This window comes from Octopus bimaculoides, chromosome 7, assembly GCF_001194135.2.
Source record: "Octopus bimaculoides isolate UCB-OBI-ISO-001 chromosome 7, ASM119413v2, whole genome shotgun sequence".
In the NCBI taxonomy this organism is placed as follows: Eukaryota; Metazoa; Mollusca; class Cephalopoda; order Octopoda; family Octopodidae; genus Octopus; species Octopus bimaculoides.
This window is the reverse complement of record NC_068987.1, coordinates 61,169,071-61,185,233: the sequence shown is the minus strand read 5'-3', so window position 1 is coordinate 61,185,233 and position 16,163 is coordinate 61,169,071. Positions and strand designations below refer to the sequence as shown.

General features: G+C 35.1%; 2 protein-coding genes across 4 annotated transcripts in view; one reads left to right on the top strand and one right to left on the bottom strand.

Annotated features, from left to right (window-relative positions):
- The window catches only part of LOC106874655 (pumilio homolog 3), a 30,637-nt gene extending 15,672 nt beyond the window's left edge, over positions 1–14,965 (bottom strand). Inside the window, exons 1-8 of one of the 3 annotated variants that reach the window (XM_014922449.2) lie at positions 14,661–14,965; positions 11,926–12,530; positions 9,911–10,028; positions 7,525–7,645; positions 5,279–5,354; positions 4,079–4,172; positions 2,295–2,361; positions 415–484 (exon numbers count right to left, since the gene is read on the bottom strand). In XM_014922449.2, the coding sequence (XP_014777935.1) occupies positions 415–484; positions 2,295–2,361; positions 4,079–4,172; positions 5,279–5,354; positions 7,525–7,645; positions 9,911–10,028; positions 11,926–12,528 (1,149 nt within the window). In that variant the 5' untranslated portion in view covers positions 12,529–12,530; positions 14,661–14,965. Of the gene's footprint in view, positions 1–414; positions 485–2,294; positions 2,362–4,078; positions 4,173–5,278; positions 5,355–7,524; positions 7,646–9,910; positions 10,029–11,925; positions 12,531–12,825; positions 12,980–13,091; positions 13,113–14,660 lie in introns of those variants that run through there. The other 2 variants (XM_014922452.2, XM_014922451.2) reach the window with 2 other exon arrangements.
- Positions 14,966–15,007: 42 nt separating this feature from the next.
- The window catches only part of LOC106874656 (GTP:AMP phosphotransferase AK3, mitochondrial), a 25,107-nt gene continuing 23,951 nt past the window's right edge, over positions 15,008–16,163 (top strand). The window contains exon 1 of the mRNA XM_014922453.2: positions 15,008–15,401. Coding sequence (XP_014777939.1) covers positions 15,257–15,401 — 145 coding nt within the window. The 5' untranslated portion in view covers positions 15,008–15,256. The remainder of the gene's footprint in view (positions 15,402–16,163) is intronic.

The window sequence follows — 16,163 nt, the reverse complement described above, 5'->3', positions numbered from 1 at the left end:
TGAGTGGTTGGCGTTAGGAAGGGCATCCAGCTGTAGAAACTCTGCCAAATTAGATTGGAGCCTGGTGTTGCCATCTGGTTTCACCAGTCCTCAGTCAAATCGTCCAACCCATGCTAGCATGGAAAGCGGACGTTAAACGATGATGATGATGATGATGATGAGGTAAGCTTGCAGCCTGTAACTTAAATGTGGCTACAGTAGAAAAGTGGTGGCTTTCTGCTATGGGACAAGGTGTTTAAATGAAAGAAAAGGGTCCAGAACAGAACAGGTTTCTTGATATAGGGAAGCTACACAGTAACTCACATTACAAAAAAGAAGGTGGGAACAGTTTAAGTGGAACTGAAAAACAATAAAAAATAATGGATTCCATGGTCAAGCTAGTTGACTTTCTTACGTGCTAATTTTTATACTCACTCTGTGTCTAATAAGTCTACTTGCTTGGCTGCAAAGTGACTTAAATACTGCATTTCGTTCAGTCTTTGAGCTGTAAAAGAAATTTAAATATAATTGAAACCAATCTAATATTAAAACAACACCAATGCATATATTATGTCTTTAATTCTAGTTTATAAAAAATAAAATTATAAAGACATCTTTTTGTTTTTCTTCATAAACAAGCTGAATTAGATACTTCTCATCCAATGGACCATACTTATTCCATTCCTGTAAAATCTATTCCCAGGTATATTTTTATATTAAAAATGTGACATTTTCATTTGAGGGTTATATGGAAATTTACTGATCAACTGATCTTCACAATAACATTCCTGTTTTCTTTAACTTAAGAACAAGGCCATTCTGATAAAGTCCACAAGGATCAGTACATATTTTTAGTGACACGATCCTCTTGGATAAGATGCTTGTGTCCCCACTAGTAATTTTTCCAGGGAGATCAATGATTTATTTACTACAAAAGCTTGTTAAATTAGATTCAAAAGAAATCAACTTAATAGCCTTCAGTAGTGTAGATGATTCAAACTTATGGTCTAAACATGAACAGTTTTTCTCTCTCTATTTTGGATATTTTACCTTAACTTTAGTAAAAGGTGTGTATGTACATGTAGAATTGGCGGGCATCAAAATAGAATGAATGGCTTGAACATATTACTGGTAATTTACAGATCCTAGTGACATAATAGATAATATCACACCTTTCTTCCCCAGACAGATAGTTAAGCTCTAACCTAAACTAACTAGAGCAGCTTTCTAACAGAACACAAATGTGGTTAGTTGACTCGCTAGAAATAACAGCTGAATGTCCCTCAAATTATATCTTACACCATAAAAAGGTTACACTACATACTATAGTGCCGGGATGTGAAATACTTGAAGGTGTGATGGCTATGGCTGAATTGTCTGTGATTAAATGTTGGTTTGATCAAGGCTGACTAGGCTAAACACCAGGTCAAATGCTAATAATCCTATATAAGAGTCAGTTGGCCTGTTAAAAGTAGCACCTAAATCTCTCTCAAACCACATCCTTCCATTTGAAAGCCATATATTTAGTAGTAAATACATTGAATAAAAAATAGAATCATTATAGTTGGAATGCCTTATATTGAAGTTATCTTGGAGATAACAAACAATAATAGCACAAGAGTTGGACATTTAGATAGAAAATGGCAACAATTTCTGATAATTTTAGTACCACAAAAGGAAAAAGATGGGGCAAAGTAGCAAATTATCGTGATATTTTTTTCTTATTCCCAGGTATATTGTAACTGCCATTTCTTTCCATGCTGGTATAGGGTGGATGGACCTCTGATAAAGCTAAACCTCTTACAAACACCTTAATCCTATATGCTTACTAGCAGTTTTTCTTGCAGGTGCCATGCCATTCACATAACCCCTGACATCAACTGAAAGCAGTTTTTTAGTGTAGAGTTTAGTTTAGTTTGGCCATCCTCCCAGATGCTTCAATGATTTCATGCAAGCATGCCAGCCATCACGGTGCCCTATGCTTGTTCTTAATTCATCAACATTTGGCTGTCCTGAAGCAAACTGTCTGCATAGGTTATGCATTGCAATGATCAGCAATTCTCATTCTTCTCAGCCACTTTGGGTAGATCTTGATAAAACTGCTCATTAGTTAAATGCTTTCCATATAACATTCAAAGCGGTTTTTAACATTCTTGTGCAGCAGCTTTGGTGGAACCAGCAGGAAAAAAAAAAACAACATTTTCTAAGATTTAGGGATACCTTCTTTGTTTTGTAAGTTTTATTGAACATGAACATATGTAATAATTTTGAGCAAAAAATATATTGGAGAGAATATATGAGTACAATCAACTTACCCATAACTAAGAAATTTTCGGACAATGAATTTTGCATATTTTGACTCGACCATCTCAACAACTTTATCTAGAGAATGAAATTGCAAAGTAAAGAATAAGTTGATAGGAAAAGATGACAATGTAAATACATATACATATTTGAATATAAGTTGAAACTGGTATGAGGTGAAACAAACTTCTTAACTACAACCTTGCCTGCACCTAAATCCACCTAATTATTATGTATTTCAATTGCCCCTACAAAACTGTCAATGAACCCAGTCCATGATTGTTTTGATTTCCCAGATGCAATTGAACGCTTCCACTTGACAAATTAAATCTTACCAGCACAATAAACTTCCCACAAGAATCTTATTGAGATTGTGTTTATCATATAATTATTTGATAATGCAGAGCAAATTTGCTCTATCTCCTCCCTTCGCAAATATTCCCTGTTTTGCAAGTTACTTGGTGAACCTGCCAGTGCTGGTGCCACTTAAAAGGCATCCAGTCCACACTGTAAAGTGGCATTCGGAAGGGCATCCAGCTGTAAAAATCATGCCAAAACAAACACAGAAGCCTGGTCAACTCCTGTTAAGCCGTCCAACTCATGTCAAGATGCAAGGAAGACATTAAACGATGATGATATTGATGACCAAGGCTAGATAGTTGCAATCACCCACTTCTGATGCATTTTACCAAAAATTTTCTCTGGTGCATAGAATAATTTTAGTGTGGTCTCTAGAATACTTGGAGAAAGCATGGATGTTAAAATTTCACCCACCACCAACTTTGTTAGAACTGAGAATTTGTATCATCATCATTTTAAAATCTGCTTTCCATGCTGACATGAAGTGGATGGATTGAGAGGATCCAATAAGCTAGAGGACCACTTCTTGCTCAAGTGTCTCAGTTTTGGCATGATTTCTATGGTTAGATACATTTCCAAATGCCAGCCACTTTACAGAATGTACTAGGTACTTTTATCAAAGCACCAGCATTAGTGAAGTCACCTAGTAACTCACAAGATTAAAGAGTCTCCTTAAGTGAAAGTGAGATGGAGTGATCACTGACAAGTTTGTTGTTGGGGAGACCTATAGCTACTTCATATTTTACATGGGTATCTGGAGTGGTGCTGGAATGTATCACTCAATGTAACATGAAGGGGAATAGAAGAGAGTATGAAGACAGGAGAATTGGCACGGATGAATAAAAAAGGGGTAAAGAACCCCTTCAGTCATGAATGATTATGGATTGCACCTGGAAAGTTACCCTGCAAGGCACAAGTCCAGGTAAGGTTGTTTATGAAAGACCAGCAGTCACCCTTGCAATCCAGCCTCCCATCTCCATGCCACCGATATTATCCAGGGAAGGGCAAAAGCCGATACAGCTGGGCACCAGTGACCTGGAGCAACATGAAATAAAAGTGTCTTCCTCAAGAACACAACACAAAGCCCAGTCGAGGAATCAAACTCATTACCTCATGATTGATCTCGATGCTCTAACCACTGAGCTACCCACCTAGGGATGGGTACAGTTGCAAGAATGTGGAGAAGGGTGAGAAGTAGATGGAGTGGAGACAGTCAGATGTCAAATCTAAGAATAATATGGATGTTCTGTTTTTAGAGTTCTTCTACCAATTTCTTTATAAATCTGAAAGCTGTTGATAAATAAGGAATAAACCGCATTCTTTACCATTTTATGTTATCATTTTCCTTTCCTAACTGCAAATATAGTTCTTTGGAGAGAGGGGGAAGAGGGAAATAAAATAACTGATTCTATCATATATCTAATAAATGACATACGTTTTAGTTCATCAAAGAGGGTAGCTCTCTGTTCCATGTTCCCAAATTGAATAAGACACTGTAATACTCGGGCACCATCATGAGTGAAGGCCATCTGAAATAGAGAAGAAATTACATTTTAATGAGTAGCTAGATGAGATATAGATAGCAACAAAAATAAAGTGAAGTTATACAAATTAGTATGACATTTATCATGTAGTAATAGTTATCATCACCACCATCGTTTAGTGCCCACTTTTATATGCTCGTGTGGATCAGACGGAATTTGCTTGGTGGGATGCCTTTACTGTCATCAACCTTTACCTGTTTCCCAATGACCAGACCTGTCCTGGAAGATTGGAAACAAAGGACATCACTTGCATGAGAGTGACGCACACTTACACCTATCATGAAATGTTAATACAAGGAGACAGTGACATACATACATACATGCACACATACAAACAAACACACACATGTGTGAAGGTGTGCGGCTTAGTGGTTAAGGTGTTGCACTCATGATTGTCAGATTGTGGTTTCAATTCCTGGACTAGGTGATGAGTTGTGTTCTTGAGAAAAACACTTCACTTCATATTACTTCAGTCCATTCAACTGGCAAAAGTGAATAATCCTGTGACAGATTGGAATCCTATCCAGGTGAGCATTATATATGCCACAGAATCTGGGAAACCAACCATATGAGCCTATGGTTTGAGAAAGACCTTGGACCCTTTTCTGATTCACACACACACACACACACAAAACGGGTTTCTTAAAGGTTCCAACTATCAAATCCACTCAAAAGACTTTGGTCAGCCCAGTACTATAGCAGAAGACATTTGCCCAAGATGTCATGTAATGGGACTGAACTGGAAACCATGTGGTTTGGAAGCAAATGTCTCAACTATGCAGCGATGTCGATGCCTATAATTAGAATGGTCTTCAGACAGAGTCTAACTTACTTTTTAGCCACACAATAATTATTTAACTAAAAATGTAAAAAATTAGCATGGCCAATATTTGAATGTATATCGTACAACTAATAGCACAACCAATACCTGAAAAAAAAAAAAAAAAAAAAATTATGAACCTATGTGAGATTGTTTTTCTATTACATTTCTTTTTCACATAGCCTGTAACTGTCTTCTTACCCACTCACAAAGTGACAGGAAAAAATTTAGACGATAAAGGAGATACTTATAACAAATATAGTAAACTCACCATTTGTGTTTTGCCTTTTGATATATCCATAAGGTCATTGCAAAGTTTGACTCGCTTATCAACAGTCAAGTCATGTCTGTGAAAAAAACCATTACATATTACTAAAGTACACAAATTCTTGGACATTTTAAAAAGACATGACTAATTTCCACTATACCGAGATATATATTATACACATAGATATTATTGACATTTAGTTTAATTAACTCTAGAAGTTTACATTAAGAGTTCCATGTCAGCATAATTTGGATAGTGGCCGCTATCATAATTGACTCTCTGTCAATTATGACGATGAGTGTTTCAGCTGATTTGAACAATGGGACAACTTGCAAGTGAAATTAACAAGCAAAGGCTGGGCACCCCACAGACATGTGTACCTTCTCAAGGAGATTCAGCATGACACACTGTGTGACAAGGCTGGGCCTTTCAAATAATACGGGTACTACTCACTTTTGTCAGCTGAATAGCCTGGAGCAATGTGAAATAAAATGTCTAGCTCAAGAGCACAATGTGTTGCCAGGAATTGAACACAATCTCACAATCGTGAATAGAATACCCTAGTCACTAAGTCACATGAATTTGGTAAATTCAAGAATACGGGTGAATGAGATTTAGTTTCATATATGGATGATATCGTCAACACTGATTACTTAAAGAATTGGACCTTAATTTTTTTTTTATCTTTTAGTCAAGAAGGAAGGCAGTGCCCAACAACCCATTACAGGGGTTAACAGGAAGGTGCCTTGAACTGGAGATCTGGCCCAAAACTTTGCTGAAAACACTCAGGGTTTCAAACTGGGTGATGGCTTATGTTTACTACCCAAGTAGGCCATGACAGGACTTGAATTCAGAACACAAAAGAACCAGAAACATAATATTACAAAGCATCTGGTCTGATGTACTTATAGTTTTACCAGTTCACTGCTATGAATTGGTATTTTTTATTATCTACCCTGCAAAAGCATAAAAGGTGAAGTTGACCTCAATAAGATTTGAACTCTGAAAGCAGAAACTTAAAACAAATCTGATGTTCTAACATTAGACATTTCACCACCTATTTTCAGTTGTATTAAATAAGACAAGGCAAGATAATGTTTTGTATAGTATCACAGCATCAGTATTGGATAACTTTTAGGATAGCGGATCAGAAATAATCTAATTAGAAATTTTAAAGAAAAAAGCCTAAAGTGAATGATGCCTATATACTCTTGTCAGTCATCTTCCTAAGCATCTCTCAGTTTTACCTTTTTGAACAGTTGCTTTATAAATAATCAAATTGTGAGCTTAAATCTTTCAAATATTATGGTTGCTTCAATCATAGTGGTTTTCCATAGCCATAAGATATTGTAATGTTCATGAGAGTATTCTAGTTGTAATGATCTTTAATAGTTGAAAGGTAAGTTCAGCAAACTCACAAAACAATTGTAATTGATGTAGTACTCCTACTGCTTACAGTAAATGTGAGAATGTACCTATCTATAAAAGTTATTCACTTGGAAACAAATATGTATTTTTCCCCACCATATGCCATGGATAAGTTGCATTAGTTTGAATAAACTTAGCTGCTTATGAAATTCTATAAAAAGTATATATTTCTAAACACTCATTTTTCCATCACTATTTTTATTAGAGAACAGCAGACAAGTAGTCAGGTTGTATTCAGTCACCAGCACCCTCAGTATATGTGGCCATAATGGTACTTAAAAGCTAAATACATTTTGTTTCAAGTTCTATAAATGTTGACTAAACAGACTTTATGGTCAAAGACGTTCCAGCAACGACCATCCTGTCTTTTTAAGGAATATGTATAGGATTGCATTATCTAACATGTCCTTCTGTATTTAAGATGGTAGGGAGTATTTTGCAAATGATTTGGCTGCTTTTGTTAGAAAGTTGTACAACATAGAGGTTTCCTCAAAGCTACCAAAAGTGGTAAATTAACTCCCTGGCCACTATAAAAAAAAAAACAAACAAAAAAAAAAACTGCCATATACTAGTGTCTTTCAAAGAGGAAAGGTTCCTCCCATTTGCTAAATGTTACAAGACAAAAACAAAAAAAGAACAACATGCACTGGTCCTGTGGATCCTGATTAGACTGGTACAGCTTTAAGCTTAGCTATTAAGAATATGACTTTATAGATTCATAACAAGAACTAAATTTTTAACTGGATCTTACAGAACACACATCCACTTTGCACAACGTAATTACAAAATTCCAAGAAATAAACACAGAAAAATAATCTTACTTTCTCAGTTCTTCCCAAATCTGTTTTGAACTTTGGAGCAGGGCGTAATTATTCCTCAACTTTTTAAAATCTTTTTTTTCCTCTTTCGCATTTTTATTAGCTTTTTTTGTTCGCTTTGCATCTATTACAAAGAGAGAAGAGTAAAATATTAGAAACACAAAGTAACTCAGATTAAAATACAATAAAACAAGAACATAAGATATTTCTTATGAACTCAGAAGCAAAATTAGTTCTTATCGAATTCATTTTGTGATTTTCTTTGAAGGAAGAAGGGTGGAGATACCTTCCTGTGATAAAACAACTACTGTGGTAAAATAAAGTATCTGTAGGCTATAACATTCAAAACTCGTCTGGTTTTTATTTTTAATCATCATATAGTCAGAAGAGGTAGGACTTATTACCCTTTAAAAGGCCTCTAAGGCTAGCAGGATGGAGGGAGGGAAATATCTTCAAACCAGGGATCTTGCTTGAATGCAAGAAGCAGAGTAAGCTCTACTAAAAGAATCCAAGGTAGCAAATAAGAGAGATTTTATACCTGACAACAGGTTAAGTTACCCACTCAAGAATGCTAATTTGCAGGATTTGAACTTAGAACATAGAGCCAGAACAAATACAAAGTATCTGATCCAATGTTCTTACAGTTCTGTTAATCCATCAGTCTAGATTAGTACTTTTTTTTAGTAACCTTTGAAAAGTTGAAAGGCAAATTTGAAAGTTATAAGAAATAAATTATATCAGGTAGTGTATTGAAGACAAGTTAAAAGATTGCAAGAGTTATAATCAGGATTACACTTGACATAGAAAGCTTTCTCAGGAATTGGTATATCTCTTAAGATCTTTTAGGATGATATCTTTGGTTACAGTTCTTTACAAAAATGAGTATAGAGATCAAACTACTTTGATTATAATCAATGAAACGTGGGCCGTGACTTTAGAGCACATGTGAAGGCTTGAAAGAAATCAAGCTAGCACGCTCCACAGGTTGTGTAATACCAGCGTGCACATATGATAAAGTGTAAATGTCTTAAGAGAAAAATTGGGTATTAGAAGCATCAGATATAGTGTGCAAGAGAAGACTGTGCTGGTATGGTAATGTGATGCATATGGATGAGAAAAGCTGCATAAAGAAGTGCTGATTTCTAACTGTGGAAGCAATAGACCCAGGAAGATGTGGGATGAGGTGGTGAAATATGATCGTTGGTTGTTGAGTCTTACAGAGCTGATGACAAGTGACTGACACTTCTAGCAATTTGCTGTGTTTGAGAAGACACATCAAACTATGTGAAATCATTGTGGCCAGAGCTGGAGACATGTAAAAGATGCCCAATACTCTGTAAAGTGGTTGGTATTAGGAAGGGCATCCAGTCATAGAAACCAACCCAAAACAGACAGGGGCCTGGTGCAGCTCTCTGGTTTACCAGTTCCATTCAAACTGTCTAACCCATGCCAGCATGGAAAACAGATGTTACATGATAATTTGCTCAGAGTTCAAATGGTACATACACTGAAGGGTGATGAAAGCTATCACAAAGAAAGGAAAATATATATCCTATATTTCAACTTTAGCTTTAACATGTCTAACATCATGCTAGGTTGTGCTACAAATGTATCATTCTAAAAAGTTTATATTTAAATCAAAACATTTCATTATAATTTCATGTAAGGAAGATTTGATAAACAACAGCTTAATAATTCTTTCGAATTTTTAACACCAGACCAGAAATTTTGAAGGTAGAGGAAAAATCAATTACATTGACACCATTGGGTGACTAATTACATTTTTTTAGTGACCCTGAAAGGAAGAATTATAGATGGAAACATCCTTTTTCTTGTTAAGTGTTACCTGTTTTTCAAGAAAACTATCAATGAAGGTACAGAGCTTCAGGATGGTTTGTTGACAGGGAAATGTCAACTAACATCACTGTCTGTAGCTTAGCACAGTACAGCACAGAATATCAACACTCACAGATATACATGCACATCTGTATGCAACAGGCTTTGTAGTTTCCACTAACCAAATTTACTCACAAAGCACCAGCCAGCCAGGACCATAGTAAAAGGTGCTACAAAGTGGAACTGAACCTGAAACTATGTGGTTGCAAAGCAAACCTGGTAACCATATAGTCATGCATGTGCTGATTTTGGTATTCTGTTAAAACCCACCAATTACATTTAATACACAGTATATTTCATTAGTAATAAACTATGTATGAATTTTAGTGACAAAAATATAAATAAAATGTGGCCAAAATAATGCAGGGGTTTTGAGAAAATCTGCTTTGCTAATATTTCAAAAATGTATATATTACATGATGGTACTGTTTAATTCTTAATGAAATTCAAGGAAAAAAATAAAGGAAACTATAGGAATCTGAAGGATACTTACCACCAGCTGCTTCTTTACTTGTCAATTTATTTTTCAACTTATTTCCTTTCAGTTTAGCTGGAAGTGATTTACTGTCTTTCAGTTTCTTCAACTTTTTCATTGCTCCCTTAACTTTCACCTGAGGTAGAGAACAAATTAAGAATTTGTAAACATAAACTGAAACAAGACAACATTTGATAAGGATGCTTTTTAAGTGGCATGAGAACTCGAAGGGTCACCAAGTCACTTGCAAGGCAAGGAATCTGAGAAGGGGTGGGGGCATTGTAGGAGGTGATCTTGCATCGGATATTGAAAGGTTATATAGTGAGACAGAAAGAGAGAGAGAGAGGTTACCCAGCCAGAGAAAGAAAAGAGCATGAACAGGTGTGCTACACAACAAGCTTCTTTATCATTTCTTTCTTCCAAATCTGCTCACAAGGTTTTGGTTAGTCTGGAGCTAGAGCAGTAGACAGTTAAAAATATGTTGTTTGTTCATATTTCCATGTGGGCATGGGTTTGGTAAAATATGTTATTAAGGTACTGCTTTACAGCCAGATTACCTTTCTTAACACAAAGCAAAGGATCTCTTATTTCACCTGATTTCAAAGGCATGAAACAAGTACACAAGTTATTGATAAAAGTGCTCACAGCACTGATGCTGTGACTTTCAAGTAAGTGAATGCAAATATAATCAAGCAAACACACATCATCATCATCATTATTATTTAACATCCACCTTCCATGCTGGCATGGGTTTGATAGGAGCTGGCCAGGCAGAAGACTGCACCACACTTCTGAATCTGTTTTGGCATGGTTTTTACCACTGAATGCCCTTCCTAACACCAACCACCACACAGAGTGGACTGGGTGCTTTTTACATGACACCAGCAGAGGCGAGATCAGTTTTGGCATGATTTTTACAGTTGGATGCCCTTCCAAATGCCAGCCACTTCACATTGTGGACTGGATGCTTTTTAAGTGACAAGCACTGGAAAGGTCACCAAGTAGCTTGCAAGGCAAGGATCTCTGAGAGTGGAGGAGGGCATGTACCTTCATTGATAGGTGATCTGGTATCAGACGATGAAAGGTTATGAGACAGAGAGAGAGAGAGAAACAGGTATCTTGCTGTACATAGTTACCCTGAGAGAGAAAGAGAGAGTTAACAAGAAAGACAGCAGGAATAAGTGTCAACAAGAAAGAGGGCAGGAACAAGTGTCCTATACAACAAGCTTCTTTTCCATTTGTCTTCCAAATCTGCTCACAAGGCTTTGGTTGGTCTGATGCTAGAGCAGTGAACACTTGTTTAAGGTGCTGCATACTGGGACTGAACCTAAAACCACATGGTTGGGAAGTAAACTTCTTAACCACACAGCCATGCCTGTGAATGTATTACTTTCAGTACACTCCAAATCTAGTGAATCAATGAAGTGAATGTTATTTCACAAATCTACATAATCTATTAGACTTGTGCTTCCTCATATTCCCAGTTTCTATGTAAGCAGATGAGAGATAAGTTCCTTTAACTGGAGGCAAACCTATTACAGGTAAGATCAACAGGAACAGCATCAAACTCAGTACGATAGGCCATCTAAAATACTCATCAATTTTATGATGCTGCTTACAATGGTAAATTGTTCCTACTCTGGTGACAAGGTGTCAACCGCAACTGTTCTCTTCATGTTGTTGTTCAGGACCCTGTCATCCATGCTCTCAATATGAAGGAGATAATAACAGTATAACATAGTGATGAAACCACTTTGATCATTACAATCTAGTTCTTCATGACTGAACAAATGACTTATGATTAAAGGTATTAAATCCATGACTAGCCTTTCTTTCCAGGCACTGTCTATCTAGGACTATATTTTCTTATGTGTCTTTCACTTTCTAAAGATGACAGAACGAGATTTTATTTCTATTTACAGCAAGTTCAATCCAGTTTCATAGACATTTCTATTTTATGTATTTTCATTTATTTAAACGCTTGAGACCTAAAATTATTAAGGAAAAATGATAAAAATAAACGAAAATCTTACCTTTAAAGATTTTGTTTTCTTTTCCATCTTTTTCACCTCCACGGTCTGTTCTTCACATCTTTCACTTGGCTGGTCATTTTCGTCATGTTCTTCAATAACAGAACATTGTGGGGTCTTAGCTGCCATCTTTTGAATCCTCATCGATAGTTCAGCCCCATCGGGTTGGCCTCGTGCACTACACACAGCCTTCTCCCAAGTTACATCCAATTTACTCTTCGATTTTTTCGAGAAAGTACTATCTAATGTATTATCCAGAACTGGATGTATCGAACTGATGTCGTTAAGTGGTCCAAGAGAAGTGAGAAAATCAGACTTTGTGTCATTTTTAGATTTTTTGGCATTTCCTTCTTCATTTGCAGTCTCCAGACCACTGTCTGAACTAATGTTTTTGTGTTTACGTTTCTTGGCGTTTGCAGCTTTGTCGATCTTTTTCTTGGGCGCTGGCATTGACGGTTGAGCAAGCTTCATAGGCTCTTTCTGTATGATGCTGTCTCCTTCGGGTGGACGACGCAGACTTTGTGCATGAACATCAAGACTAGTGGAGTGGCGGCGGATCTTTTTATGCTTTTTAGTTGTTGTGACGGCGGCCTCGGGACTTTCCATCGCTGTAAAGAATAATCAATTAAATACAATAACACGATAAAACAACAATTAAAAGAAACAAACATACAAGACACATAATACACAAATCATAGATGATGTACTAAAATATAGGAAAATAATTTTACTTTTTACACAGAAACAACAAAATCTAAAGAATTCGATACATGATTTTAATATAGCCTTGATATCGATTAACTAGAAAAAGTTATCCCTATCATAAACGCATTACTTTTCAGTTAAATGAAAGTGTCTGCATAGATCCAATTACAACACAATCGTTATAGAATCAATACATACCGAGAGCGCGTATATTTTAAGATGTCAAGGAGCAACTAGTTAAATAATAGACCAAGCAATATATATAGATATAGATATAATTAATAGAAATTAACTTTGTCTAAAGTAAATAAAAATACAACTCTACTCGACTGATATAAAACACGCGGCTGATATAATATCACGCAATTTAAAGAAAGGAATCGATGTAGTGGTGGTGGGGGAGAAGGAAACAAAGAAACCGTTTTAAGAAACTGAATTTTTGAAAAACTGGGCCAGCATCTTACAAGTGTAACTGAAATGCAATGCGAGATTTTTTTTCTGATTCAGCTCTACAACAATTTTCGTAGATGATTATCCAATGTTAGAGGTGAAGTTTGTGAATAAACATGATAGTCCAATTAAAATGAATTATCAAATGCGCGCTTTAAATGGAATTAAGAAAAAGAAAGGAAAGCAACATCCAACAGGTTGATATTAAACGAAAATTCAACTAGTGAAATAACTGTAATATATTAGATTAATTATCCAGGAAATAATATTGGTTAGAGCATATTTTTTTTAGAATAGAATTTAAATCGCATATCACGAGAATAATAATAATAATGGTTTCAAATTTTGACACAAGGCCAGTAATTTCAGGGAAAGGGTAAATTGATTACATCGACCGAGCGAGGATGCAAAGCAAAGTCAATGCCGACGGAATTTGAACTCAGAATGTAAAAACGGCCGAAATGCCGTTAAACATTTTGATCGGCATGTTAACGATTTTGCCATCTCGTCGACTTCACAACAACAATAAGGTAGAGATGGACTATATGTAATCTGAACCTTTCCCCCCCTTATTTATTAATTTTTTTTTACGGAATCCCACGTTTTAGGCTATGGAGATTCCGATTCTGAAAAAAAAATTTTTGAAAAATTTCAATTCCCCCCCGACACCAAGCAGGCTATTTACATGCTAGAAATAACAGCCAAATCTCACAAAACTAGTTAGGGTTAGGTTTACCCTGTGGATCTATATAAAAACCGGGGGGGGGGGATCGAAATTTTGAAATTGAGATTTTTGAAAATTTTTTTCCAGAATCGGATTCTCCATGGTCTGAAACATAGGATTCCGTAAAAAAAAACAAAATTTAAAAATGGGGGTATACCCAGATTACATATACTCCATCTCCACCAATAATAATAATATTTCAAATGTTGGTACAAGGCCAGCAATTTTAGTAGGAGGGAGTTAACCGATTACGTCGATCGCAGTACATGACTGGTACACTTTCATCGGCTCTGAAAGAGTGAAAGGCAAAACTAACCTCGGTAGGATTTGAACTTAAAATGTAAAGACTTGAAACAAATACTTCAAAGCATTTCCCCACTTCTAACGAAATAATAAAGTTTTGAAAGAAAAGAACTAATCTAAATACATTTTATTTTTTATGTTCTTGTTGAGTATATTTATATATATATTAATTAAAATATGTCACAAACATATTTTGACTAACCTGAAGTTCATCTATTAAAATGTTAATCTAACGGATTTTGTTATTTAGGGGTAAAACTGAGATAAATCACGAAGTAAATTAAACTAGATACTTTTTTAAATATTCTAACGGAATAGGACAAGGTCCATGTAGTCCAGGTTGTTAATAAAAGCTTATAAATAAACAGAATTAATGAAAAAAAGAATGGATTTTCAAGACAGTCTCTATTTACTCAATATACAAGATGGAACCACGTGTCCGAATTTGGCGAAAATTTATGAATGATGTGAATACTAAATATAAAACAGTATAAAGTTTTAAAAAATGGACAAAAATAAAGTTAATAAGGACAAAAATATTATAACGATCGCTTACCTTCAAATGTTTCTATTTTAAACTAAATTTGTAAAAATATAATCCACAAATTTGAAGATTTTTTTTAATGAAATGTGGCGAATACAAAAGAATGTTTTAAACCATCAATCTCTCAGCAGCTAAATTTTCTACATATAATTATCAAAGATCGTAAATAAAATGATCTTTTCAGTTAATTAAATATACCAAGAAATTATTCCTGGCATGGTTGAATAAAAATTATGGGAATTCTTAACCAGGTTCTTGTCTCCTCTGCTTTATTTATGAGGTTACGTTAATTGCATCGGAACGGTGTAACTAATAATTATGTCCCGACTCGTTATATTACCGAAACATTTAAATTGTTTATGTGTCTTTCGCTCGATTAATGAACATATCTGATTTCATTTTTATCTTGACAGTTGAGCAAAAGTTTGACTCTTAGGAGACATCAGTTGTTTTATCTGATACAATGAAAATCTTAGAGAGGAGTTATTATCATTCTACTGGTTAGTCATACAACATATTTTCCTCACCAGGTAAAATAGCAGTCGATAGATTGACTGCTTTAATCAAGTTGTGACGTTCTGTATAGTAACAGCATAAACTCAACAACGATGATAAAAAAAGTGGTGAAAGCAATTATTTTGGGAGCTCCTGGATCAGGAAAAGGGACAATTTCAGAACGAATCCTGAAAGATTTTTCAATGAAGCACTTAGCCAGCGGAGATTTATTAAGGTCTCAGATTTTAAAAGGAACAGGTTGGTGAAAGCCCTTAAGGCCCAGTTCTTGAACTCTGCTTTACCCCATTTATTATTTCCTCTGTCATGTTCCCTTCACTTCTTAATTTTGATACTCACATGTTGCGCTAGTATAAAACTATTTTTTCTGTTTCTCTTTTCTCAATATTGTTAAAAATCTATTTTTCGCTTTGTCAACAGCAACGTATATATTATTTCCCTAACGTATTTTTCGATTTTTGTTACAATTATATATTTCTCTTGATGCATAAGTTTTTTTAGGAAGGAAAAAATCTTTAGCAACCTGGTATCTGAAGTTGATTTTATTTCCACATTTTTCCAGCCGGTTTATAAACTTAGCAAAACTACTTAAAAACATTGCGTAAGGATGATAATAATAATTAACAACTTGTCATAAGTTTTCGTTTTTTTTCTTTTTTGTAATATATTAGGAGTCCTATACTTCGATTATGATCGCATGATAATCTGATAATTCGTAAAGTATTTATTATTATTATTATTATTATTATATAACATTGTTTAGTTATTTTATTGACATTTTAAAACACGTATATAATTTTACTCACATAGGTGAAGATTGCGTGGGTGTTAATTGGGACGTATTTCGTAAAAACAAAAGAAAAAAAAAACGCTTACTTTTCAACATCTGGTTATATTCATAAATCTACTACGTTGTCTATTGTATAAATATACACCTATCTTCAACAAAATCAACAAACACGTTCAGAAGAGAGAGAGAGAGAGAGAGAGATCCCCCCCGCA